A 26,573-nucleotide genomic window follows, 5' to 3' on the forward strand; every position below is an offset into this window, starting at 1 on the left:
TGAAATAAAACAATTTACTTCCTGACTAGAGTACACACAAGAAAAGAAATGAACACTACATTACAATGTCTTTGGCACTGCACACAAGTTGGCAGGTGCACCTGAGTTTGCCTATCCTCTCAATGAAAAACTACCGAGTTAAGCCTTGCGATTCCATCCAAATTTTTCCATGACTGGCTTCAATGTTTCTATAGAAACTGGTGGCATGTAATTACCAACACGTTCACGTGTCCACCACTGTCCAACCCTGGCTTCCGGACTTCCAAAACGTGCGTATCTGTAGCGGTAATGCTCCGCCCTTATAAATCTGTAAAGGCGAGACACAGACATGAACATGCAGAGGAAAATATATCCTGCAGAATGCACCCTCAAGTCACATTACATTTGGAAAATATCTAAGCAACAAAAAGACAAATCCCAACAAAAGTACAAAAGTGTGAAACAAGATACTCAAATTGCAATTCTCAAATTGCAAAACCCACTGCGTTTGGATTGACTTCACCACTTGCAACCTATTTCATTTCCCTTCTCAAGCTTTCACTCCAACGACTGAGCGCATACTCATTCTGGCCGTCCCGTCTTTTTGTGATTACAACGCAAGAATGACTTTACACTTTATTTTGCAAGCAAACCTACGTTACATTTGAGCAAATGCAGTATGTGTGCAAATGTCATTGCAAGAGGGCCAATCAACTACTTCCATTCGGAGAGGAGCACTAATTCGCACATTTGGCTGCATGAAGCATTCAGGTTGAAAGGATGCCCCGTAGGCTATAAAAATTAAGCGCAACAAGAATTTTATGTTCGTTACTTCCACAAAAATCTTTTTGGATTAATTTTGGCACATCAGCTACCATATGCTGAAATCTCAGCATGTGGTACACAGTGTTAAACGTGTCTTGTGGACAGTGACATGCCTAGTCAACTAATCAACCATGCCACCAATTTGTTGGCGTCCTCAGCTATGTTGGAACGTACATTCTTGGGATTAGTAAGAAGCAACACTCCCTCATGAAGATTAATACTATTGGAAATCAGCCTTGCCAATAAACATTTAGCAGAACCAATGTGTTATCAATGGCATTCAGGAAATGGTTCAGTGTATATTTAGACCCCCCTAGTGTTGTCAGGTCTAATGTTTTTTTCGGATTTAGAATGAACATGAGATGCTGGGCGTCAGTGCTGAATGTGCATGCTTAGTGTTCTCCAGTGCCCATACTGGTGGCTGAAGTTGAACTTTGGCAAGTTCCTTTTCGGGGTATATCAGGTTTTACCCCAAGTGACGATGATGGAAATCGGGTTGGTAAAAATGGGTTCTACCAGGTTAAACCCTAAAACACAGTGCCCCTATGCATTTTCCATTGCAGTCAGACACCTTTACAAAAGCAGTGCAAAGAAAGAGCAGTGCTCCATGATCAACATTCATGGGATATGAATGGAAGAGTTGGAGTTGTGCAGAAATGCTCTAACTTACTTTGGAGGCTTCCTTCCTACAAATGGGTTGTTAGCAATAAGAGCTGTGGCAGTTTCATCATTTGACAATAGTTTGAAAGAAAGGTGAACAAGCCATGGATTTTGCTGATAATTCTGCAAAATGAAATATACTGAACTCACTAACTATACGTAGTGGTATTAGTATAGAATTAAACATTGAAAGATAAACATTTTCCTGTTACATCATACTGCTGAACATCACAAATCAATTGAGTGAAATGAGAGTAGATATTGATAACTAGGCCTGTACTTCCTTTGGTAAATTTTGCTGCATATTGGTATGTTCCCTGCTTGGCAGTACCAAATTATATGATTTCTGCAGACTGTTACGTATAACAAAGAACATACTCGGCAATACAGATGGCAGCGCATTTTGGTTTATGTTGCAAATGTACATTTTCTGCACGATATACCGCAAAATTGTTATGCACCGACAAGTGTGGTTGCATTTTCAGGAACAAGTAGTAGTATCAGATCAACATGTTCAGTAATAAGTGGATTTACAAAGTCACAACAGCATGTGGTTAAGAGACAGCAGTGGGATGACATTTTCAATGCCATAAAAGTATATAAAAAGTGAAATGGCTGCTGCACTGGCCCATTGTCATATCCATGTAATGAAAATTATAGTTTTTGGGAGCGTTAAAGCTTGTGAAGTAAAGTCTGATTGGAATGGGATAAGGACCAGGCTGGTTGTGATATGATCTTCGGAGCAAGACACCACATCATTTTTGGAGACGAGAATGGGACGGGTGGTGCGAGATTATGTTCGTGTTCGCTGTCCACGCCATTAACAGAAAGGCAGTTACACATTCACCCGTAGCACAAAACGTCGCAGAAACGTCTTTATTTGGTCAAATTAGGATAGAAGACGATCAGGACGTCAACGCGACGTCTAGAAGCCGTAATTTATAGTATGTTTATAGGACGCGCCGATTTAACGTTTATAATACGTCTTCGCCATCTCTGTTGAAGAGATATCCTAAAGGAAGACCTCCTGTAAACGTCTTCCATTCACGTTTGCAAGACGTACCGAGTTTCCATTTATAATACGTCTTCGCCATCTCTGTTAAAGAGGTAGCCTTAAGGAAGACATCCTGTAAATATCTTCAGTTCACGTTTGCAAGACGTACCAACTTTCCATTTATAATACGTCTTCGCCATCTGTGTTCAAGACGTATCTTAGACGAGGACGATTTGTGTGCTTCGGTGGACCTTTTAGAAGGACCTTTGGAAGTTTACTTTCGGTGGACCTACTGACTGTCTCAAATCAAAAGCAGTAGGAAACACAGGTGTTGAGTTGACGGTGAGCTAATACTTCCAGAAATTTCCCAATTCAGTGTTGTTTGTGTGCGTAATTGAAATACACTTCGACACCTCACCCTCCATTTTGACTCAGAGGCGAGAACGACTATAGAGCTTGCGGGAGTTCCTAAGATGGGCAATGTATAGTATCTGTTTTCCCTTTGCATGGGAATAGACCATGGTCTATGGTCACCTCTACACTCTGGTTCCCCTACGTGTAACGCCGTGGAGGGAGCCTACTGTTCTTATGGTGGGAGCACCTCTGCAAACGCGGTCCACCCTGGTGAACTGAGTCTTCGATTTTGGCCGAAAGGTCACGTGGCAGTGTTGCTTGCAGTTCTGCTTAGAGAAACAGAAAATGGAAGTGTGGTGATGGTGACTGAGGTTGAAAAATGAAAAAAGAGGCAGATATCCGCAAACTGTACCCGGTGGATATCCACAGGGCTGAATTTTCTCACATTCAAATAAGTGTTTTAAACGTTTTTTGAACGTCTTCAAGACGTCCACAAACACATCTTCAAGACTCGGGAAAGCGTCAACTTATCCTGGGATAGAAGATGTTATGTAGATCAGATTGAAGACGTCTCCTAGATGAAAATGTGGTTGTGGCTAGACCTTTCCTCGACGTTTACAAAACGTTTTGTGCTACTAGGGCACTCACCCACCGAAGATCGTTGCCAAAAGAGGCCCTCTGTCTTCCCTTTTAGAAGGTGGTAAAGTCTGGCACTCGTCTAAGTTTTCTCGCGTGCCAATGCCAGTGGTTACATCTAACAATGGTTCCAGCATCTCATTCGCTCTCGTGGAGTCAGTGGCTTACGTTAGCGGGTAACGCATCTGCTCCTGTTGCATTTAGTCAGCCTCTCCCTGCACCTCCTTCGGCTCCATCACCGCCTCTACTTCGACGCAGTGCTCCAGTGCTCCAATGCAGGCACCTCCAGTTCATTTCCCACAAATGTAACTTTGCAGTGATGGAACTTCATTTTGTCAGTGTGTGAATTTCATTGTCAAAGTGTGAACATATTTTTTAAAAATATATATGTCACTGTTTCCTCAGAGATGAAATCAATTGCAATATAGCATATGCTGAAGGACACTCCTTAGGAGGGCATTAGCAAACTCCTAAGACAATGTCTTAATTAACTTTCAATAATTAACTTTTTAATTATAAAAGCTACGAAGTTGTCCCAATGAGAGTTAATTAAGACATTGTCTTAGGAGTTTGCTAATGCCCTCCTAAGGAGTGCCTTTCAGCACATGCTATATTGCAATTGATTTCATCTCGGAAAACGTGATATATATATATATATTTTAAAAAAATATGTTCACACTTTACTTGGACACCCTGTATATATATATATATATATACAGGGTGTCTTTTTTTTAATACATATTTTTCATAAAAAGCTATAAGGGCTATAGACATCCTGCTGGGCCTGCGGACGTTCTTGGCCATCTGTTGCTCAACCATCGAATGACTAATTACCTAAAAATCGTTAATTAACTTTTTACTTATAAAAGCTACAAGCTTGTCCCAATGAGAACATCTGGTCCCTTCGGTCACCTGATACCGTTGCCATTTGTAGAACAAAAATCAATTAGTTCTATGGATCGTCCCCAAAAATTTGTGAAGGAATACCATTTTTTTCCTTTATTTTGTTCATTATGCATGTTCAGAGATATGTCTTTCCTTCACCCCTAATATGAGAGGGTGAAAGAGCACACTATTGCCTCTTGTGCCCTGAAACAAGGCTAAAAGAAAACAGAAAATGCAACCCAAGATAAGAGCAGTTTGGATAGCGTCACCCGATACATTTCTTTGTGTTTTGTCTCTGCAAGTTCAAGCGAATCCTCGACGCTTGAGGTGGCAGTGTGCTCCTTCACCCTATCACATTGGGGGTGAAGGAAAGCTGCGTCTCCGAAGATGCGCAATGAACAAAATAAAGAAAAGAATGGCGTTCTTTCACTAATTTTTTGCAGGCAATCTATCGAACGGATTTTTGTTCTGAAAGCGGTAACGGTATCAGGTGACCGAAGGGACCAGATGTTCTCATTGGGACGACCTTCTAATTTTTAAAATTAAAAAGTTAATTAACGATTTTTAGGTAATCAGTCATTTGACGGTTGAGCAACAGATGGCCAAGAACGTCGGCCCGCCCAAAGATGATAGAAGTGAAAATAGGATGTCTATAGCCCTGATAGTTTTTTGATGAAAAAATCGATATCGAAAAAAAAAGAAAAAAGACACCCTGTATATATTGTTATGTATTAGTTAGTGGCGCCCTCTTGATACCGGTGTTGCTCTCGAGTCTTGCTGGTTTAAAAAGACTGTTCTGATGATGTATCAGGGATTAAAGGGTAGACTCTCTCAAAGTGCAGAGTTCCTTATCCCAAAAATGATCCTGTCCCTTATCAGTCGACTCATTACGCCTCCAAAGTTACACCTCTGCGCCTGAAGTTCAAGTCTATTACATATTCGTCGATAGACTGGCTTTCTTGCTGTGTCATCATGTTGAAGACAGCTGTGGCATGAGCCACGTTATTGAAGAAATTGAAAATTCGTCGAACTTTCCAAGGATGTACTTCACTGAATCTGGGGCACCTTTTTCTCCTTTTTCCGTTGCGTCTTTCTTCACTAAGGCAATTTCTTCAGCTGCTGGATCAGGCACAAAAGTCTGGTAAATATTTTGTGCAGTGGGCCCTAATGAGTGAAGTAGCAGGGCATGTCGAACGTTTTCTGGCTTATCAGAGTACTGACAGGCGGCTTCATAGATTTGATAAGAATTTCTCCATTCTTCCCACACCTGAGCAGGTTTTTGAGTGGGGACAAAATGTGATGGTGGTTGCAAAAAATATTCAACATCTTTAAAAGTTCCAACTCACTTCCTTGCCGAAAATTCCTGTGTTCCACACCCCTGGCACAGTAGACAGGATGAGTGTTGAGTTTGTTAATTAAGGAAGTGTTGAATTGTTCAGATTTGTTTTGTTCATTGATTAAGGAAATGCGTGCTTGTTGTTTTTAAATTCTCTGAATGTCTACCGCAGGCTTTTGAATTCGTGAATTGTTAAACATTGTTTTCTTGTGAACTTGCGTTTGTGACTGTGCGTTTTGACGTTCCAGCTTCCAATTTACAATACTCAGCCTGAGGACCAAAGACGGGAGGAGATAGCTTTTTGTCACCCCCAAGAGCAATCGGAAGGTGACGACAATCAAATGTCATGACTTGATGGGGCACAGCCACACAGAAGAAACAGCCTGCAAGATCATGAGACGTTACTGGTTCACCGGTCTGTGCAAGTACATGAAGCAACATGTCTCGCAGTGCCTGGAATGCTTGTTCACAAGGGATCATCCGGGAAAAAGGCGGGAGAGCTGCACCCTATCACACCAGGTAACCAACTGTTCGAAGTAATACGTTTGGATCACCTTGGGCCATTCATACCAAGCACACAGAGGAACCAAGAGTTGCTAGTGATCGTCGATAACTTCAGCAAGATTGTACAACTCTATCCCGTAAAGAATACGTCAACCAAGTGTACCCTGAAAGCATTGAATCACTACATTAACAGCTACGATGTCCCACAGAATGTTATTACCGACTGAGGAACGGCATTCGCATTGTCCCAATTCAAACAATATCGTGAAGACATGGGGATCCAACATGTGAAAATCTCCACGCAACGCACGCAAGGTAATGGCTAGGTTGAGAGATTACACAGGACGATTATTCCAAGGATTGACATGGCAATCGAGAGGCCACATCACAAAGATTGGGACAAGAACTTCGACGAAATTCAGCACAATATAAACACTACACGGAGCAAGACGACGCAAAAGACCAAATTCCAAGTTCTTTACGGCTTCAACGCTTTAACGGCATCATGACAGTCGACTGCGCATGTTAGACGCAGACGACGAATCAGAAGTCAACTTAGAGGAGGTCAGGCAGCAGGCCAGGGAAGCCATCGAAAAGCAACAAATGCAACAAGCTCATCACTACAACTTGAGATGCCGAGCTGCATCCAAGTACGATGTGGGAGACATTGTAGTCATAAAACATCTCCCAGTTCACATGGGAAAGCCAACCAAGATGCAGCAAATGTACAGGGGTCCGATGGTTATTGATGCCGATTACTTATGATGATGATTACTTTTGCTGATTGTTTAATTTGTTCCCTGTTGAGATGTATCTTTTTACGAGTTGCTTGCCAACGAATCTGGTACTTGTATGACATTGTACAGGAATGTAGCCTTAATGTTGCCAATGATTGACCTGTATCCTTGTCAAAGCTTTCTGCACGTAAGGCTATGTGCATTATAAATTGTTATATACGTAACTGATATTTTTTCAAGTGTACTAGTTTATGTACTGTTGTGTAGCTGATTGTCGTTGTATATTGTGGTTTACGTTTGTTTTCCAAAGATGGCATGAAAATATGTCAATGTTTGCCTGTACCCGTTTCGAGGGTGAAATGAAAGCAGAACGGCCGAGTGTGAGGAGGGAGTCTGTTTTCCCTGTCGCGCTGCTCCCTCCGATAAACTTTAGGAGAACATCGAGACGCCCTGCTGCGCTTGCACCAAGGACCGAGAGCGAGGTAAAGTGACCAATCCCAGGCTCGCTGCGGTCCCAGTTCGACGAATCGAAGGTCTGTAAAATGCCACGTCCTTGGGAAGAATGTATACTGTATAAGTAGAGCCTGAAGTTTTAGGGTTTTACCCGATTCCTCCCCAAATTTGCACCCCGAATTGAAGGTTGCTTCTTTAGGATGAAACCCGATTTTTGCCTGGCAAATTGCCCTCACTTGGATGTCTGTAGGAATGCACTAACTTACTTGTTTGGCAGCAAATGCAGTGACATCACTGTTTGTACCAAACCACTACAGTTACTGTGAGTAACTGAGCCCGATTTCCCCCCGAATTTAGCCTACTGGAAGTTTTTTTAACCCGAATTTGCATGAATTTAGTGCACATGTTTATTTACCCAATGTTTACAACTCAAATTTAGAAAAAAATATTTCCCGAAAACTGCAGGCTCTATGTATAAGTGGTGTTTTTCGTGTGGAAAATATCTGCGCATTTTGATAGGCCACCGGCGCGAAAAGTATTTCGCGGGCACTCAAATTCGCGATCCCGTCGATCAGATCATCCAAATTCGTGATCCCGTGAACGACATACAATCTATTATGGTCCAAAGTGGAAAGAAGACTCTCCTAGTTCAAACGCTACTCTCTCCGCAAGGACACTAGCCAAATAGCCTCGACCTCTAAATAGCCTCGGACGGTTACACTTCTGGTCCCCGTTGTGAGGCCATAGGTTCTGCTTTGCCTCGTATACTGGTATACTGGTACGCGAGCGTCGTCCAAAGCTCAATGGAGAGTTCAGGCCCGTCTCCAACAAAGCTAGGCTTGCGAGCTATAGTAGCCTGAAGCCGCTGCATGTTTCGTGGCTCATGGAAGTGAGCACTTCGCTCAAGCAGTGCCCAGCTCTGATGTGGTCTGGATTTGAAAAAGTTGGAATTTATCCCCATAGTAGTCAAATATCCTGTAATAAATACGCACTTTTCCACTACCGTTGTTCTTACTTGTTTTCACTCGCAGATTTTCTTCTCTGTTCTGAGCGTCACATCGGTCGTCATGTTCACAGGAACTTATATTTGAGATTTGGGGGCATACGCGAAAAATGCAAAAATAATGCCACCAAAAATAAAAAAATAAAAAACTCTACAGTATACAGTGGAATCTCACTCTCTTACATGGAATTGCTGCTTTCAAGGAACAACAGCTGCAAAGTTGTTTGGATTTATATTTGTGTACTGTAAAATTTTTCCTGTTAAACGGAACAAAATTTTTTACACCACTGGGTAAACGGAAGTGAAAACGGAACTGACTGAACATTTCAAAGGGCATCATCGCTACACGCATCGCAGCTTGAGCTCTCCGCTTCCGGTAAAGCCATGATTAGGATTAGTGCATTAACAGTAGTAAATGCCATTTCCAATGGCATCGCAGAAGCGTGCAGATCATGCTCTTGATCTTCAAAGCAAGATCAAAGTTATCAATAATTTTGAGAGCTGTTGATACACAAAAATGGCGCCTGCGATGAAGTAAGGGATGACGAAAAGTATGCTAACAAGAACTCTTAGCGAAAAGGACAAGGTGCATGATGCCTTTAGTGCTTCATGATTTCGACCGCAAAGAAAAAGACTTCGACTCTGTGACTACGAAGAGCTTGAAAAATGCTTGCTACTGTGGATAAAGTGTGCCCAAAGTCAGACTATCCCAATGAATGGGCCAATTATACAATGAAGGTGTGAAGGTGTGCATGTGAAGGTGGAACAGACTAGAATAAAGCTGAAAATTGTAGGCGTATTCCTTGTCTTTGATGCAGTAATGTGCATAAAGACTGCCTACAACTTCCACACTCCTGCAAATTACTATTTAACATCTCACACACAATTCCGTAAATGGAACTCCTGATAAACAGAACAGATTTTCTAGGTAACTTGAGGTTCCGTTTAAAGAGATTCCACGTATTGTAAATAAACTGCAACTTCTCAAAGACATTTGAAAAAGTGCTTAGACTCCACGCTGTCCGGTTTTCTGTTGCTGGCAACAAGTCTCCGCAATTCGAAGTTTTCCCCCCTTACATATACATATATACAGCCGCCGTCCAATTTTTCGGACTCGGCGGTGATTGCGCAGAAGTCCAGATAATCCAGCAGTCCAAAAAACAAATTTCGCTTCAAACTTAACTTTACTGAACACTAGTAGGTTGGCAAAATTTGTCGATGCTTTCCTAACGGGCTTCCAGCTCTACCTGATAACATCAGCTTCTATTTCCCGGTCACCGGACACTGACACAGGCACCACCATCATCAAGTCCGCAAGTCGGCTTCACCTAACGCATGCGTGCTTTAGGAGAAAGCGGGCTTTACAGCGCTGTCGCGCGACCAGCGGGAGGACAGCACGTGCTGGGCCTTTTGAATAAAGCTGTTGGTCAAAAATCCCCCCCCCCCCCCAAGTTGGCCAAAAATGTAGACGCAAAAGTGTTACGACAGACCTCTTCTACTCAGAGGAATGGAAAATGAACAATCATTGCCTATTTTTTCCCTTTTTTCCCCTCAATATTTTAGTTGGCTGATTTCTCTTGATACGATTTTCGGATGATACCAATATTTTCCGTCACTCCGAGAGAGAAATTCGCTGGTTGGGCAAACAGAATCCGAAATCTCGAACGACGGGGCTGCACGGCGTCCGAAATTTTGGACGTTCTTACACATCAACTAAACCCGCGGCCGCGCATCAACTCTATGGGACCCACAGCCGTTCCGCGAACGAGTCTGAATAACCGAGCATGATCCGAAAAATCGGGTCCGAAAAACCGGTCGGTGACTGTATATATATATTCCTTAGGGGAGGGGAAATGTGATATCCAAGTAACGAAAATTAAGAAGATTTTTGGAGGCGTCAAGGCTTGTGAAGTAAAGTTAGTTTGGAATAGGGTAACAACCTTGGTACAATCTTTGAAGCAAGACACTACACCCATCAGATTGGTTAACAAAAAGAACGAAAAGCGCTACACTCCCATCCATTTTTGAAACAGTTCAGTTACAGCTTTGCTGTAGATTTTACATTCTGCACAGCTACATCACTATGAGAGAATGAGTGCATGGTCTGCTTCAGTTGCACTGTTCTTATTCCTATACATATTTGGCTCACTCTTTTTTACTTAAAATAATTTGTAAGAGAACTGGCATTGCCAGATTGTGTAAAAATGTCCGGGTGCGGTGTGTTGCCATCCGCTCAGAATCAGAAAGTAAGTCCAACAAAATTATTCAACGTGCTTGCATTCAACTGCATTGAAGCATGACCTAGGTAAGCATGACAATGCACGCATACCTCTTGTCCTCTAGCTTTATATTATTAGAGAGATTAACTATTGAAGGAAATGTTCTACTATGCTTTGCAAGCATTATTTTTATGGGACACACTGAGAATGTGTGTTTGAAGTACTCATATACAGCATTCATGGTGCTGTTCTTAGCTAGAACATGACATTAGCACTATGACAATTCCCCCCGTCCCCCCCCCCCCCTTTTTTTTTCTGTGGGAAGTGGCTCAGTGGACTTGCAAAGAATCAGAGAAAACTAAGTGCCCTGACAGCAACAGTGGAGCTGAACAGGAATACATGACCTCCAGCAACATATTTCTTGGGCCTTTGCTCCACCCTGTCTTCTTTACCACAGGTGAGTGTTTGAGTGTCACATGGCTTTGAGGCTAATGTGAAAGTCTCACTCATATTCCGCAAGTGGCCATTTTTAACATTTACCCATCATTACACTGCACATTTTTCTCAAAACACGTGCCACTGAAGTCTTTCCACCAACATACCTGGAAACCAGCAAACCACATTATCCAGTCAAGCCTGTAGTGGTATGGGCTGATGAGACAGGGTCTACGAAAAACATTCCCTGGTTTGCACTTGAATTCATATTCCTCCCATTTAGCAACTGGGTTATTGGGGTTGTCACTGGTGCCTTGAAGAATGACCTCTTTCCTCACCTTTGTAACACTGGAGTTGTTGGAGTGTTATGGTTAAAAAACAGCCAGACACTCGGAATACAAGGTAACAACAAAATAGCACAGCATAGAAGGTAGGCAGCCATCACTACATGGGAAACAATTTCAAGCCACCAGTACCTAGGAGCTGACAAAAGAGGGTAGTACACAAAAATGTATGAAAGTGTACAGAAAACACAGGCACATGCCAGCAGCAGGTCTTATTTTGGCCTCCTCACTCTCAAGGACATGTTGTCGGGAACAAACCTGGTACATCCTCATTACCAACTATACAATTCCAGGAATATTCGCAACAATTCTTTCCTACGAGTGTACATGTATGCTGGATGGTGCCAACCATGTGGTGATTACGTGACTGAGAAACATTTGGAACTCTTCTGAAGTGAATCTCACCATTCACAGGACTCACATACCTTCCTTCACCTTGCGATTGTGTGTGTGCTTTCAACACTGTGTTCTAAGTGGGTCTGTCCCTCATATTTTCCAAAACAAACACAAGCGCAAAATTCCACTGGAGCTTCACTACTCGAGAATAAACTACTCCCTTGCGTTTGTGAAAATATTTTTTGCTGTATATTCACTTTTATCCTTCTATCCCGTACTTACCTTCCAAATGCTCCATAAGTGTTAACTATACGAAGAGGCTCAAAGGATGTATTCATGTGTTGGTGTGGTGACAACAGGTTGATCACAACAGGAATACTGAGAAAAGCCAGGCACAGTGCTAGAGACATATTTGTGAATCTCCTTACTCTACCTGGAAAATTCACCTCGTAGTAATGACAGGCTCCCACTTCGAACGCATGAAGCAACTTACTTGGTCTGATAATTCCTGTGCTCTCGTCCTTTGCAAGAACAGCAGCTTCAGTTTTAGTTCTCTCATTGAAGAGTCGCTTGAGAATTCTGTCGTCAAAGTACGGTATAGCTGGCAAAATTGTAAGCCAGTTCAGAAAACTCAAATTTCCACTGATGATCAGTATAACCTGCAGAGGCAAGAAGGGTGGACATTGTATTGTCGGTTGCATGTGACCGTTCTGTGAAAGTTGTGAGAGATATGGATTTTATGATATACAGAGGTTGCTGCACGATCAAACGCGGCTTCAGCGACAAAGCTCTGGTACACGCTGCACATTAATTTGGTACATTCGGAATAGCATTGCCCCGGGCTGTATTGCGATTCTTGTATGTCTTATGTAGCCAGTATTCGGAGAAGCTGTGACGCACTATCGCTGCTTCCGTCAATCGCAACTGCGAAGTTGCGTCGTCTCAAGCTCCCCTACATTGCATTTTGCGCGGACGCAGCCATTTCACTGATGATGTCAGTGGTCTTTGTCCATCTGCACCCGTAGCACATTGCTTCGTCACGTTTTGGGAACATATTCCGCAACAGTGGTCACATGGTGGCCTACGCTCCGCGGCTGGTTGTGCTCAACCAGAAAACCCGTGAAGAGGCACTTGGCACGTATGAGGAACACTTGCGGGTATTTCTTCTGCTTGGTGAGTGCCATCAGAGGAGACGAACTATATGACATTGGACTGATGATAGGACAATAGCACGTCTTCTCGAGAAACACGGACACAATGAAACACGCGATCTGCCCTGACCTCCATCCATGAATGGCTATGCCACGAAACACGTGTTATGAGTAGGGCCTGACTTTTTAGGGTTAAACCCGTATCCGCCCGATATTTACCCCCCCGAACGAAATCTGTAAAATTCGGGTTTAACCCGAATCTACCCGAAAACATCCAGGTCGCGTGGCACACTCATAAGCGTGCATTAAAATAAAGTTTGATAACATTGCTAAACTTTAGTTCCATGTTAAGACAAATTTTTATTAAACAAAAAAAAATCACCCGAATACACCCGAATTCCTGATGACAGAATATGCCGTAACGGGATTTAACCCGAATAAACCCAAATTTTCAAATGAAAAATATCACCCGATATTTACCCCCCGAATTTGGCCAAAAATAAAACCCAAAAAAGTCAGGCCCTAGTTATGAGCTGTCTCATTCTTCAGGAATATGTTTGCACAGCTTTTAAAAGAAAAACGAGAGAAGAAAAGCCCAAGGCCCCAATTTTCCGGGAGGTTGGAGGGCGCATCCATCCTGTCGGGAGACTTAATGAAATTCGGGAGTCGGGGATAGTCCGGCAGAGTTGGCACGTATCCGTTTTAAAAAATCCTCCACTCGTGAAAAGAGCGTATCTGAGAACGAGGGAATGTCGTGACGTAAAGTGACCTTTTGCAAGCTGAGACAGCAAGCTCCTGTTCAAATAGTAACCTGGGTGATAGTAAGCAGCGTAGAAGCTTTAAAAAGAAGTAAAGTCACTTCAGGGATGGGCATAAATACACTTTTCGAGTATTTAAATATAAATACAAAATACTACATGCTTTCATGTATTTAAATACTGTCTATAAATACTTTATGATGAAAGTAATTAAATACAAAATATAAATACATTAAGACAGTATTTAAATACTGTAACTACTTCCGTAAATACTTTGAGCAGTCCAAGCACATTATTCTTTTAAATTATTGTGGATGCACATCTGCTGCACACAGTGCCCACATATTTGTTTATTTTATCGTGGTGCAGTGTAATGATTTCAGCATCTTGCGTGAACCGACTTTCCATTGAACGGAAACATCTCCTTGAACATGAGAGAACTGGTGAGAGGAAGACAGGACAGAGAGGGAACAAGAACCGAAGACGACAACTCAAAACCAGCAAATGAACTTGTTATCGCCTCTTTCACTTTCTCAATGTGGAATAAAGTGTTCATTTGCTGCTTTTGAGTCGTCGTTGTCGGTTCTTCTCCCCTGTCTGTCCTGTCTAGTCCCCCCCTACCCCACTCCCACGCTGTTCCTCGGACTCAAGGAGATCTTTCCGTTCAGTCATATACACCAGCTTGCTTGCCTCCTCTACTTATGTTCATCGACTTTCGATCTTCAGCAATGACAGTGAAAAACTCCCCGTCAAAAATTGTCTGACGCGCTGCAGCCATTGCCCGGAGTTCCCAATGAATGACTAAGTAGAATTGCCGCTAACGGTTGCATTTTAAGGGTTCCCTTTAGACGCCAGGCTTTGACAAGTATCACAAGAGGGTTGCGAATCACATTTTTCCTAAATTGGTGTTCTCATTTCTCTCCTCGCTTCCAAGACTGAAGCAACGGGGGCGACAATGCCCTCATTCGCGCATCGTGCAGTTTTCTAGAAGGACGGAAATCCCCGAACACACGGGATGAGTGACCTGTAGCCCCTAAGCAAGATACCCTTCATCACGGGAGGCTAATAATGCGGATAAGCCCACAAATACGGGAGGATGAGATATGTGTATTTAAGTGTATTTTAAATCTAAATACGCCTAAAATGGTATTTAAATATAAATATAAATGCATTTTTCTTGCCTGTAGTTAAATACGTATTTTAAATACATGTATTTATATTTTAAATACTATTTTAAATACAATGTATTTAAATACTGCCCATCCCTGAGTCACTTTGAAAAAACTGGAACTGAATAAAGTGATTTCATAGTGAACAACCTTTATTAAAATACGTGCCAGCAGGTACACTAGAGAAAGTCATGCATAAGAACCAAACCATGCAACATTTCTGTGAATATTTGTGAATAATGACATTTCGTGGTTTTACGTCGCGACGCAGCTATGCTCATTATAGGTGCCAGTAAATGTGATACACAACTTCCAGAGTTGCATACAACAACAGAGGACAGAGCTGTAGCGATGGGGGGGCGAGAGGGGCAGCCGCCCCGGGCACCCTCGCCAGAGAGGGCGCGAAACGGCAGGCCCTGGCAGGTTGTTTGTACAGCATAAAGCGGGAATGAAGAGAATTTGAATTTACGATCTCGGTAGTGCATATGAGCGTTTTATTTTCTTTGTTTACAGAGTTTCTGACGGCAGTGAGAGAGAGAGAGAGGGGGGGGGGGGGTGCTTTGCGTTTATCTTGCCCCTCGCGCAAACTCACATCGCGATGGCTCTTACAGAGGGTAATATCTGCAGTTTGTAAAAAGTACAGAAAGTACAAATGGAAATGAATAAACTAAAGGATACACATGCAGCAATGTAATGAGCCTGAAGTACCTGAAGTAGAAGGGCTTCTTTTTCTTATGATATTTTATTCTGACTGAAAAACTGTGGGCTCCCCGATTAGAAGCAGCAGTTTCCCCAAAGGGAACAAAGTTACAAAATTTTCCAAACTTAGATACTCGACGGGCTTTTGGAAAATATATGAATTGGATTCAAAACTTAAATAAATTATTAAAATTTGATTCGGAGTGCCTAAGATATTCGTATTTGATTTTGAAATTGTGCTATTCGCGCAGCTATAAAATAAATGCAGACATGATGCATTTTAAAGGATGTCATATTTGAGTTTGTATTATATCAAAACAAGCTTTTCTTTTTAGTTATGATTTTAAATTGAACATAAGCATTCCGAACTTAATTTGAACTGAATATTCACAATAAAATCATTATACATCTGGGGCGGATAACTCACCTGGAATGTTATCTGTATTGCTCCACAAGCTAGTATGAAAGGACGAGTCATGAAAAGAAACCATGGCACCACCAGCTCTATTAAATGGTTTCCGAGAACCTCCGTCATGTGTATCACTGAAGGACTTTGGTGAAGATAGTAGCTGATTGGATTAGGAACAGGTTGAGTCTGCAAGTACAGTCACTGGTGCACATGAGATACAAAAATAACATTACAAAAAATTTAGATTATTGCATACATTAAACGAAGTACGGTGCACAAGTATAATTCAGTGCATTGAGGAACCACTTATTCACTGTTCCCACTGCACTGTTTGTAATGTCATGCTGCATAAAATCAAGTTCTTCACACATCTCTGTTGCTACTGACCATATTTATAATGGAGGCTGTTTGTAGTGACCCTGCATGCAGCCAAGCACCCCCCAAAATGTTTAGCATGATATAAAACATAATGTACACTACATACAATATAACGAGGGTTCCGTGTTTTCGGCACAAAAACGCCTGCCAAATATTTTTTAGGAAGTTTGTCATGACCCGGAAAACTACGAATTATATTCTTTCATATGGTGCCACATGCCAAAAATGCTGGTACCCGACTGAACTTGTCTTCCTCCGGGGCATCACATTTTGTCTTTCCAGGTGGAATACGGCGAATACAGCCCTGCGGATGTGCTTAACTATGGTTTACACATTGCATCAGGCCTAGAAAAATCACACACCAGGCATAGTGGAACTATAAGACTAAGTAAATGTCGCACAGAAAAATATCCGCATTCGTTGTTCCCTTACATGTGCCAACAATGGAATTTACTAGATGATGATATCGTGTGTTCTGAAGACTTGGAGATATTTCTGGACCGGGTCTCATCTTTGTTTAGGTAGTTCTGCGCTTAGAGTTTTATACAGGGTTTACATGCATATGTTAGTAGGATTATGTGCGCTAGCCGCTAGACTTACTCCCAGCATCTATTCTGGACATATGCCTATTTTGCTTATGTTCTGTATGTATGTATGTTTATTCTGAAAAATCATGCCTTCATTTTTCTTCCCTTTACTCCCACTCCTGTAATGACACCTTGGGTCAACAGTATAAATAAATAAATAAAATATTGCAATGCCAATTTTGTAATCTAATGCCTGTTTCTCCTAGCATATATGCATTATAGGTGAGGCTCATTTCCAGAATGGAGAGGCTATAAAATATTGCCCAGACATGAATGATGTGCTATGCTTACTAATAGAGAACACTGTTTTTATAGCCTTATTTTGCAGATTTGTATGTTTCATTCAATGTGTTATCTATCAAAATACAGTCATGCCTTGTTAATATGGATGACTCGAAATACAGACAATTTCTTTTGGGGATTCAGCTTTTTCTGTGTATTTATGTCTTATTAATATGAAAACAGCAACTTTTCAGATAATGGACAGCGCAACAAGGTACCAAACCTACAGAGCCCTATGTATTTCTGTAGCATAATTCTGGATGGCATCAGCATCAAGGGAACTTCATTCATCATTCAGAAAACATTTCACTGCACGCAACACAGGAACAACCTTTTTGGAGAACAAATCAAGAAGGACATATGGTTGTGAAGGGCATTTTCCAGTAACAGAGACGGTCATTTAACTGATCTGAAGAATTGACAATTAAATTGCATTGAGTGCACAGGTGTCTCCAAGATCATCATCACAGCTCACATATCTCGTAAGGTGCTGCAAACAGCGCTTAGTTTTTTAGGACAATGGTCACTAGCACCTAGCACTCCATGTTGCCAAGATTTTGCAAGAACTGCTTTCCTTCCTTAATAATTTTTTTGTTTTTCTCTAATACTCGATAATGCAAATGACTCAGTTTATGGACACTGCTTGCAGGGGACAAAAGTGTTCATAATAACGACACACAACTGTAGTTTATTTTAATTGCCATTCAAGTCACACAAGCAAGGTACACGGCAACAGAAAACTCGGATGGCCTGGTTATTATAGTGTTCAAAGACTACATGCCGGGAGCCGTCAAGACGCAGGGAAAAAACGTGGAACGAAACACAGCAGATTGCATGTTGTTGCATTTCTGACATGTTAGGGTTTCTTAAAATGGGTACCTCAGAGGTATGATAAATGAGAACAGCCTCTCAAAGGTAACGTGAACAAGGATTTCAAGTTTAATCGTACCATATCATGAGCTACGTACAAGAAACACTGTAGAATGATGCCAAGTTTCCAAAAGTAAGTGAATAAAAAACTGGTTAAATGGCTAGAAGCATCAAATTTAATAACAACAAGATTTTGTGCATCAATGTGAACTTCTTTACCTGAAGAAGTGTACATTGCTGAAAGAGAAACACACACTGATACACGAAAGCTTGTTGTGATTAAATTTGATGTTCCTAACTTTTTAACCAGTTTTTCAATTATCATAAACTGTTCAATACACACCCGCATGCTCCACTTAACAGCTTTTAACCTGTCCAACATAATTCAGATAAAGTTTCATTGTATTTTTAATGAGTACATGTAACACTGGTTCATATGATATCTTACCTCATAATGGTAATTCATGCAGGTGAGCGTCTTCCAGCACTTGTCACCTCGGATCTTGATTAAACCCTGCAACACAGTAAAAGAAATGTCTACATTGCTTCAACAAAACATACAGATCGGTTAATGAATTATGCTAGTTGGTCCATTTCGCGACAAGTGATCCAGCAGCACTGCACTCCTGTTACCTATGTGTTTCATAAATAACTTGGGCACCTGAAGGACCTGGTGTGATATGTGAAGCAATAAGGGTTTTAACTCAAAATCTTTTCCCAAGACATGATCAATGTGTGCTCAAATCTAAGCAGACGGCATCTTGCAGAAGATGATGGGTCTAAGTCACGCCATGCCACCCAATTGTTTGCATTATCGGCCAGTTTGAACCCACAGCACTGGGACCAATAAACAGATATTTGAAAAACTGGGGCTGGGGCATCACTGGATCCCTTGCTGTGTGTCGTATGTATCCTATGCACTTTTGATACAAGTATACAGGGTGTTTCAGAAACCATGTCAAAAAATTCTAATCAACCCTTTCAAGGTTCGTGGTACAAGTGCTGTACCAGGTTTTTGAATCCGGACGTCGCACGGTGGTACGCAGTTTGTGCCACCATTTCCTTTTTCCGTACAGTTTAAGCATGCTCGCATAAAACTTGTACCACCTGCGGAGGAGCGAAGCGTTCGTGGCACCTAACTGCCTCCAGGCGGCATCACATTCCCCAGAGCTCCTTCAAGCCCTGTAACCGTGTTTCAAACACGTGTGTGCTGTTTTGACTTGTCCGCTGGTGAATATTGCCATTTACACGAGTAGAAGAAAGCTTAGAAAGCTGAAATTCAATGAGGTTGTGCCGCTAGGGCTCCAAAATTATTAGATGGCTTTGTAAAAGGCCCAGACAGAGTATTGGTATGAGAGACCTCAATAATGTGCGGTACTCAAATTGTACCACTGTGCATGGCAGTGGCTCACATGAATCCAGTTTCGATCTCTGCCAATACACGGCTTTTTGTAATCTTGAATGCATTAGATGAGTCTTTCTGTTTTCAGCCGTAGTAAACTGGAGTTCTAAACATTTCTAAGTTTCTAGTTCAATGACAATGGATGCATCGTTATTCTACAATAAAAAGAAACATGAAGGAGATGAAATAAATTCTTTGGTCTGTGAGTTGCAGTCATCAGATGACAATTCTGAAGATTGCAGTACTGAATCAGGATTTCAGTGCCCAACTTCCGATTCAGAGTCTGAAGACGGCGATGAAACAAAGAGCAGCGGCGGTAATGTTGCAGAGGATACGAAGCAGTAGAACAATAACAGCAACTTTAATGCGAGACGATGAACGGGGAGTTTCATCGCCGAGGCAGTAGAAGTATGGTAGAAGGCGCTATGCTTTGTGCAGCACTAAAATAAAGCAAATGCAAACAGACTGGACGTGCACAGTTTCTCAGGTGCTGTTGTGCCTTGCAAAGAACAGAAACTGTTTCATTTCCAATATGGGACCTTCGTGCATGGTGGTACAAGGCACGTACCACCAAGGCAGTGCCTAGCCGGCGAATGTATAACAAATGTTGAATGCGCTGTTGATGCTGCGCAAAGTTTCTACCCATTTGAGCTGTTTGAAATAAGGTTTTGACCAAATATGGCTATCGTGCAGCCAGTGCTTCATATTGCATAAAAATATTGTGCTTGATAGAGTTAAATAAATTGGAGCGGGCTCAGTCATGTCCAAGCTGAAGCGTTTGACATGAAAACGTCACGATCTCCGATTCCTTTGCGAGATTTTAGTGAAAGAAATACAAGTCTTTATTCATTTATTCAAGAGGTTAAGGGATCGCTGTGCGCCCCAGCAGTCGAATTTTCCTCCGCCGCTAATCTCTCTTGGTGCCTGACTTTGGTGGCTTCTCGGGTTGCTCTCGAGCCGCCCTTTCTTCCGATTGCTGTTTCCTTCGATTCTGATCACATTTTAGTTTCAGATACGGCGACATTCTGGCAAAAGTTCGATGTTTAAACTTTGCAAATTTATAAAATTTTGCTTATTGTTGTTGAAGCCGATATCGCTCAAGGTCCAGATAGAACCTCTCAAGCACCTTCCAAGAACACCTCGATTGGCGCCCTAGCTTCACGCGTTCGTGAGACACACTGCCCGCAAGGTACGCGTACCTCTATATATCCGTCTCTCTCGCATGCGCCCGCCACACCGAGAGATTGCATCAGCTGCCACCTTGTTAGCTAGAATCTTGCATGTGTAAGCTACCCGGATATAGCCGGTTGGTTGCTATCAGTTTATTACTCAGAGTTATCGAGTCATAATTTCATTGTGCCAAAAATTTTGACCTTGCTATCAAACCGAACTTTGACGTTTTCACGCCAAAAAGTATGCAGCGTAAGCATATGGGGTCAATGGTATTTAGTCCTGCTAGGTTTTTGACCCACGTTGTGGTAGTTAGCACACATGTCACACATTAACTAAGTTAACTTTGCTAGAAGATACGAAGGCAGAAAAATAGGCGATGTCAAGTTGCCGGTGAAGAGCAAATCAGAGTGATATTAAACGGTAGGAGCAACTTATTTATTTACACATGGTAACGAGACTTTCATGCACGAGACTGCACTTCTTCGGGTTACAAAAATATGAACATGGTACAGGAACATACACACAGTTGATGGGGTAGTTTTGGCATGAGAGGGTAACAGGGTGATGGATCATAGTGATGGTATCAGAAGCGCCCCTGTGTTTGTGTTTATGTTCTTTTCATTTTTACCTGTATTTGCATCCTTTCCATCACCCTGTTACCCTCTCATGCCAAAACTCCTCCGTCAACTGTATATATGTTCGTGTACCAGGTTCATATTTTTGTAACCTGAAGAAGTGCAGTCTCGTGCACGAAAGTCTCGTTAACATGTGTAAATAAATAAGTTGCTCCTACCGTTTAATATCACTCTACCTTTGCTAATAAAACTTGAGAATTAGACAAGTAAAGGTAGCGTTTTTCTTCGTGAATTCGATAGCCTATGGCCACAATACACAATCTCCCCCAAAAGTCAAGAAGTTTTTCAACAGGTTTCTACAAAAATTTGGCAGCCGAAAATCAGTCACTTGCTGAGGCCCACTCTCTAATATTTGCCGCTGCGGGGCAGTACCCTTCTCCGAAGGGCCCTCCCCCCCAGTGCAAGAACAAAATAAGCCATGCTGCAATCACATTTTTGTCCCTATCCACACGTCTGTCAGCAGCCACTGATAAGACGGGTTGCACGATAAGGCTTTCGATGATAATACAGCATCATCACGGGCATCATCACTCTATCGTATGTGCCACTCTCTCCACTTCACCTCGATTCAAGAGCAGTCAACAGTTCCGCAAGTCTGAATTTTCGCAAGCGCGCTCTGGCGAGCTACGGATTTTCAGTTGTCAAATTTTTGTAGAGATCTGATGAAAAACTCTCTTATCTGTGTTGGAATTGTTTGTTGTGACCATGAGCTATCAAATTCATGAAGAAAAATTGTACCTTATCTTGGCAAATTTTCAACAGCAATTATCACAACCAGCTTAATTAATGCGTAACATGTTTGCTACCTATCACAACATGTGGCAAAAACATAGGACTAAATACTTGTTGACCGAATATGCTTACGTTGCATACTTTTTTTATTAAAAATTTTGGACATTGTTACTGAAACATCCTGTATAGGCTAATATGATCACCCCATATTAGATAAGCTTCAAAATGATTTGATTTCAAACTGCACAGGTTTCAGGTGACTCCTTTTACCCACTTACCGCACCCAACATTATTCTGAACAGTAGCCAACGATAACCCCACACAACCACCCATGATGGGGGTGTTCCTCTGGGCAGTTGCTTCCATTTGAAGAGTGGACAAAAGAATATTGCAAGAAATCCAGTCTCCAGTAGTTGAGACTCCCATCCTACATAGAAGAGCAGCAATGTTAAATTTCAATACAAAAAACATATGCAGAACAGAGCTCAGAATGTGCCAGCATACGTGTGAACAGCCTCATATGTGGGCTAGACAAACCTTGGGAAAAACAGACACAGGTGATCTAACTCTAACTGTGTGATGAACATTCAGAAGCTATTTGTCAACCATAACTTATGTGCTGTATGATTACTAATACAAGTTGATGTTGTTTAGACTAGTGTAACACACTTGTTACCCATAGGCTGTCCTGCATGTTCTTTTTTTTGTTTTTACATAACGAAATTCTCCACGTGAAATACAAGGTTATCCTGTTGCAAATGGGCACCACGTGGATAACCTGTCCTGGACATATAAGTGCGAACCACGAAGATGACAATAAAGTTTCAAATAATCAGGCCACAAATCATTCCACAAATCAGGCTGTAATCTTGTAGACAGACAATCCTCTAATCAACTCAACAAATATGAAAACATGAAGAGAAGTAGAGGTGTAACTAATGTGCATACTAGATTGCCTTGTATATCCCTCTGGAGTGTTCCGCAGTTGCAAGTGCTTGCAGCCGAGGTGCATTTTTGCCTAAGCAACAAGTCAAATGAAAACTATCTCAATACGTTGATTACCAATAATTGTCTAACTTCGCCAGAAGGCAGCCTGCATCAAGAGCAGGTGTGGGAAATTATTGTAAGCTTTGACTATAAATATTAGACAAAAATATGCAAACAGGCAAAAAAAAAAGACCAATTATTTCTTTCCTGTTCATTTCTTTGCATTTATGTTTATTATCTCATTTTAAGTAGTACATGACAAGGTTTAAACCTAGTGTTAATCATCATTCAAGTAACCCCAATACATAAAACTTCATATTTCGAGAAATCTCTTCTGCACACAGCACCAGATTGTTTCATTAAAACCTCTTTATGTCTAGGGTGAGAAAGTGATATCAACACAATGAAAATACGAGATTAGACATACTTACCAAATGAATACCTTCAGGAATGAGGGAAACAGACATAAAAGGGTTTTAGTAAACCTCTCCTAATAAGTAATTCCAACAATTCTATAAATCTTAAGCAAAGCAACACACAGATGTAAAAATGTAAGCTATTACCACCCATGCTATAAAATTTACGTACAGAAATATAATTCTTGAGGCAGGCTACATATCCTTGAGGCCAGGGAAGTAGCACACAAAATCCAAGCAAAAACAGAAGCATAGAACAGATCTATGCCACCCACTTCATTCAGTGTTTCCTCTCTTCCCTGGACTCACAGAAATGTTGCGTTCTTGATGCTTTGTTTGAAGAAATTTATTAAACATCTATCAACACTATTTATAATTCACTGTGGGCACCACTTGTTGTGATGAGACAATGCACAAGACAATATGTACAGATCCTTGAGCAAGATGCGCGACTACAGCTCTGCACATATGATAGAGGTAATGTATACTTTTACAGAGGCACACCAGTAATGCTAATATGTGCACCCTGATTATTAATGTGCCCCTGACGCTTGCAACAGTCATACAGTCACTATGTAAGCTTATATAATGACTGTAAGCTCTGGTTTCACCGACACTGGTTAACTTTGGACAGCAATCAAAGGTCGCTAAAAATTTAAGTTAACATTCAATTCTTTTTCAGCAATGTTAGTCAGTGACGTGCTTAGTGTTACGGCAACAACTACCACCCTCGGTGAAGCAGAGTTAAGGGCTAAGTCATACACGATGTAAATGAAAGCCAGGAGTACCAAAGCAGTTGCGCACGAAGCAGCAGTACAGAAAGCACTTACCACCTCTGACCAACATTGACAATGGAGTGGTACAGAATCCACAAAACCAGCATTGTGACTGCATTGGCTGCTCCCGTAATTGCCACCGTGGAAGATAAAAGAAACCCTGCCATGGCAATTGCATTTAGGTAAAAGTCAATGTCTTCAAAGTTGAAAAACCAAAGGATGGAGGGTACTTGTGTTATTGCTTGGATGTTTAAGCCATGTGCATGTTCTTTCACCTGGAAAGAATCCCAATGATTCAAATGTCAAGGTGCAAGATCAAAATTCTTCCAATGATTCTTCCAGCCTCACACGTAACACATTTACAGAAAAATACCAAACATCTCAAATTTTGAAAGGGACTATCATGAACATTCTAGCCAAAAAATGTATGCAATCTACACACCACATTAAAGCAAGGTCAGATAACAGAGACTCTCCAGCATGTTCAAAAGAAGGTTGTACACCAGCAACAACAATATGTCTTACCGCATTCATGAACAGGTCGGCTGGCAGCAGACCATTTCTTCCTATTAAGTACTCATTCTGGTTAAGTGCAATAAGAAATGCCACAGCTGCAAAAGGAATATGGGCTAGTCAGATAAACTGACAACCAACTGAAGTTGAGGGATATTTTTAGGGAGAAGACAAAACGATTAGGGGAACTAAAGTTCCACAGCTGTGAACTGGCTTTCAGATTGGAACTGAACTGCGAGTGTATTGAACTCCGCAGTGGTATTACATGTACCATTGTACATGTACAGACCATTTCTTCCTATTAAGTACTCATTCTGGTTAAGTGCAATAAGAAATGCCACAGCTGCAAAAGGAATATGGGATAGTCAGATAAACTGACAACCAACTGAAGTTGAGGGATATTTTTGGGGGGAAGACAAAACGATTAGGGGAACTAAAGTTCCACAGCTGTGAACTGGCTTTCAGATTGAACTAAACTGCGAGTGTATTGAACTCCACAGTGTATTACATGTAGATGTTGTATGCAAAGTTTTGTTCAACAGAACCGCGTACTGTTAGACATAAACAAGTAAAGTGAAGCAAGATCTTGCATCTGGTTTCTGTTTTACTGTGATGTAAACATGGGCTGTTTCGCCTTTTTGGGTGTCGTGAAGGTGTGACACTGAGATAAAGGTGGTTGACAACTGTTTTCAGACATGACAAAAATTAACCAGTACATCTGACGTCAAAACAGTGCTTCGGATGATTGGCACATGCCAAAACTTCACTGCTGCAAAATCACGATCTACTGTTCTACCATTCAAGATGCACATTTCCTGCGTGCAGAAGCCCTTGGAGAGGTAACATGCTTCCGAGAGATAATATTAATGACCGAGGCTTGTGTCCCCTTAGTATTGTCGCTTGTAGCTGCAGCACACTCCCAAAATCTTGTTAACCGTTAATCATATCTGATAGAATAATTCCTTTTTACTCCTTGTGCTTAAGTGTACACTATGCACTGAGCAAAATATATCAAGAGTCACAAGACATTTAGGCATCAAAGAACATGATACAGTAACTGAACTAGAAAATCATCTCTAATACAGAGGAAGCTATTCTGAAAGCTTGGCATAACAGTAGTAGCGATGCATTTTATTGTGAACATCCTAGCATACAGGAAGTTGAAAACTGTAAAAGTATTAAGCATTCCTTCGGATATTTTGTAACCGTATCTGAGTATTTATGTTGTGAGGTATCTTAGTTGTACCTTAGACACTGCATGGTTGTATACTTGCACATTGCTTACAGGCTTCTAAGTGTGTTGCAAGACGAATTTTACATCCGTAGATAAGCGATTGAGCATTCTTCAGCAATTTCGTAACACGCAAATTTAATTAACGACTGCAGCATTGACCATGCTTGTCACATTCCACCGTTATAACTTAGGCATACAAATCAAAAGAAGCAAATACGGCCAAAATCGTTATCCTTTAACATTACATAACACGTCGCTATCACATGAACCGTACTACAGGCACACGCAGCCCGCAGACAGACTATGAGCTATGAGTAAGAGGGTGCATACTTACCATATAGAAAACCTAAAGCACGAAGGAAAACAATCCGTGTCAACCAGTAGTAGCTACCAGATGGTGGCTCACAGAACTTTGCTGCTTCGTCAAAAGCGTGTTTAAGACTTTTTCGCGCTGTCCTCGGTCGAACCTTAACGTTGCTTCTTTCAGAACTCTTACTATCTCCCGCACCAGATAATTTTGCCTCCGGGCGTTTACGGCAACCTTCTGAAAATAATTCTCCCGGTCTCTCGGAAAACTTCCTTCTGTACTCGTTATCCATCGTATCAGACTGCCAAACCCATACACATTAGAAGTAGAACCATTACAAGCTACGAGTATGTATTCTGGAATACAACAACGGAACTGAAACGGATTGCACTGGA

General features: G+C 41.5%; 1 protein-coding gene across 1 annotated transcript; it reads right to left on the reverse strand.

Moving 5' to 3' along the window:
• Positions 1-26,573, reverse strand: LOC135377549 (lipase maturation factor 1-like). The gene is made up of 11 exons (XM_064610056.1): positions 26,206-26,573; positions 24,650-24,735; positions 24,179-24,399; positions 23,364-23,374; positions 22,224-22,372; positions 18,452-18,517; positions 15,905-16,072; positions 11,983-12,359; positions 11,188-11,368; positions 1,475-1,587; positions 1-307 (listed from the first exon to the last, which is right to left on the reverse strand). Exons 1-11 carry the CDS (start codon positions 26,468-26,470, stop codon positions 139-141), a joined length of 1,806 nt encoding a protein of 601 aa, XP_064466126.1. The 5' UTR covers positions 26,471-26,573; the 3' UTR covers positions 1-138.

This window comes from Ornithodoros turicata, chromosome 1, assembly GCF_037126465.1.
Source record: "Ornithodoros turicata isolate Travis chromosome 1, ASM3712646v1, whole genome shotgun sequence".
Taxonomy (NCBI): Eukaryota; Metazoa; Arthropoda; class Arachnida; order Ixodida; family Argasidae; genus Ornithodoros; species Ornithodoros turicata.

Excerpts from the sequence above, each read along its gene's own strand:
- LOC135377549 (XM_064610056.1), bottom strand. The coding sequence starts at position 26,470 with ATGGATAACGAGTACAGAAGGAAGTTTTCCGAGAGACCGGGAGAATTA. Across the intron at positions 16,073-18,451 it reads GCATGAATTACCATTATGAG|ACTCAACCTGTTCCTAATCC; the intron begins GTAAGATATCAT and ends CTGTACTTGCAG. Across the intron at positions 1,588-11,187 it reads TGTGGTTTGCTGGTTTCCAG|AATTATCAGCAAAATCCATG; the intron begins GTATGTTGGTGG and ends TTCATTTTGCAG.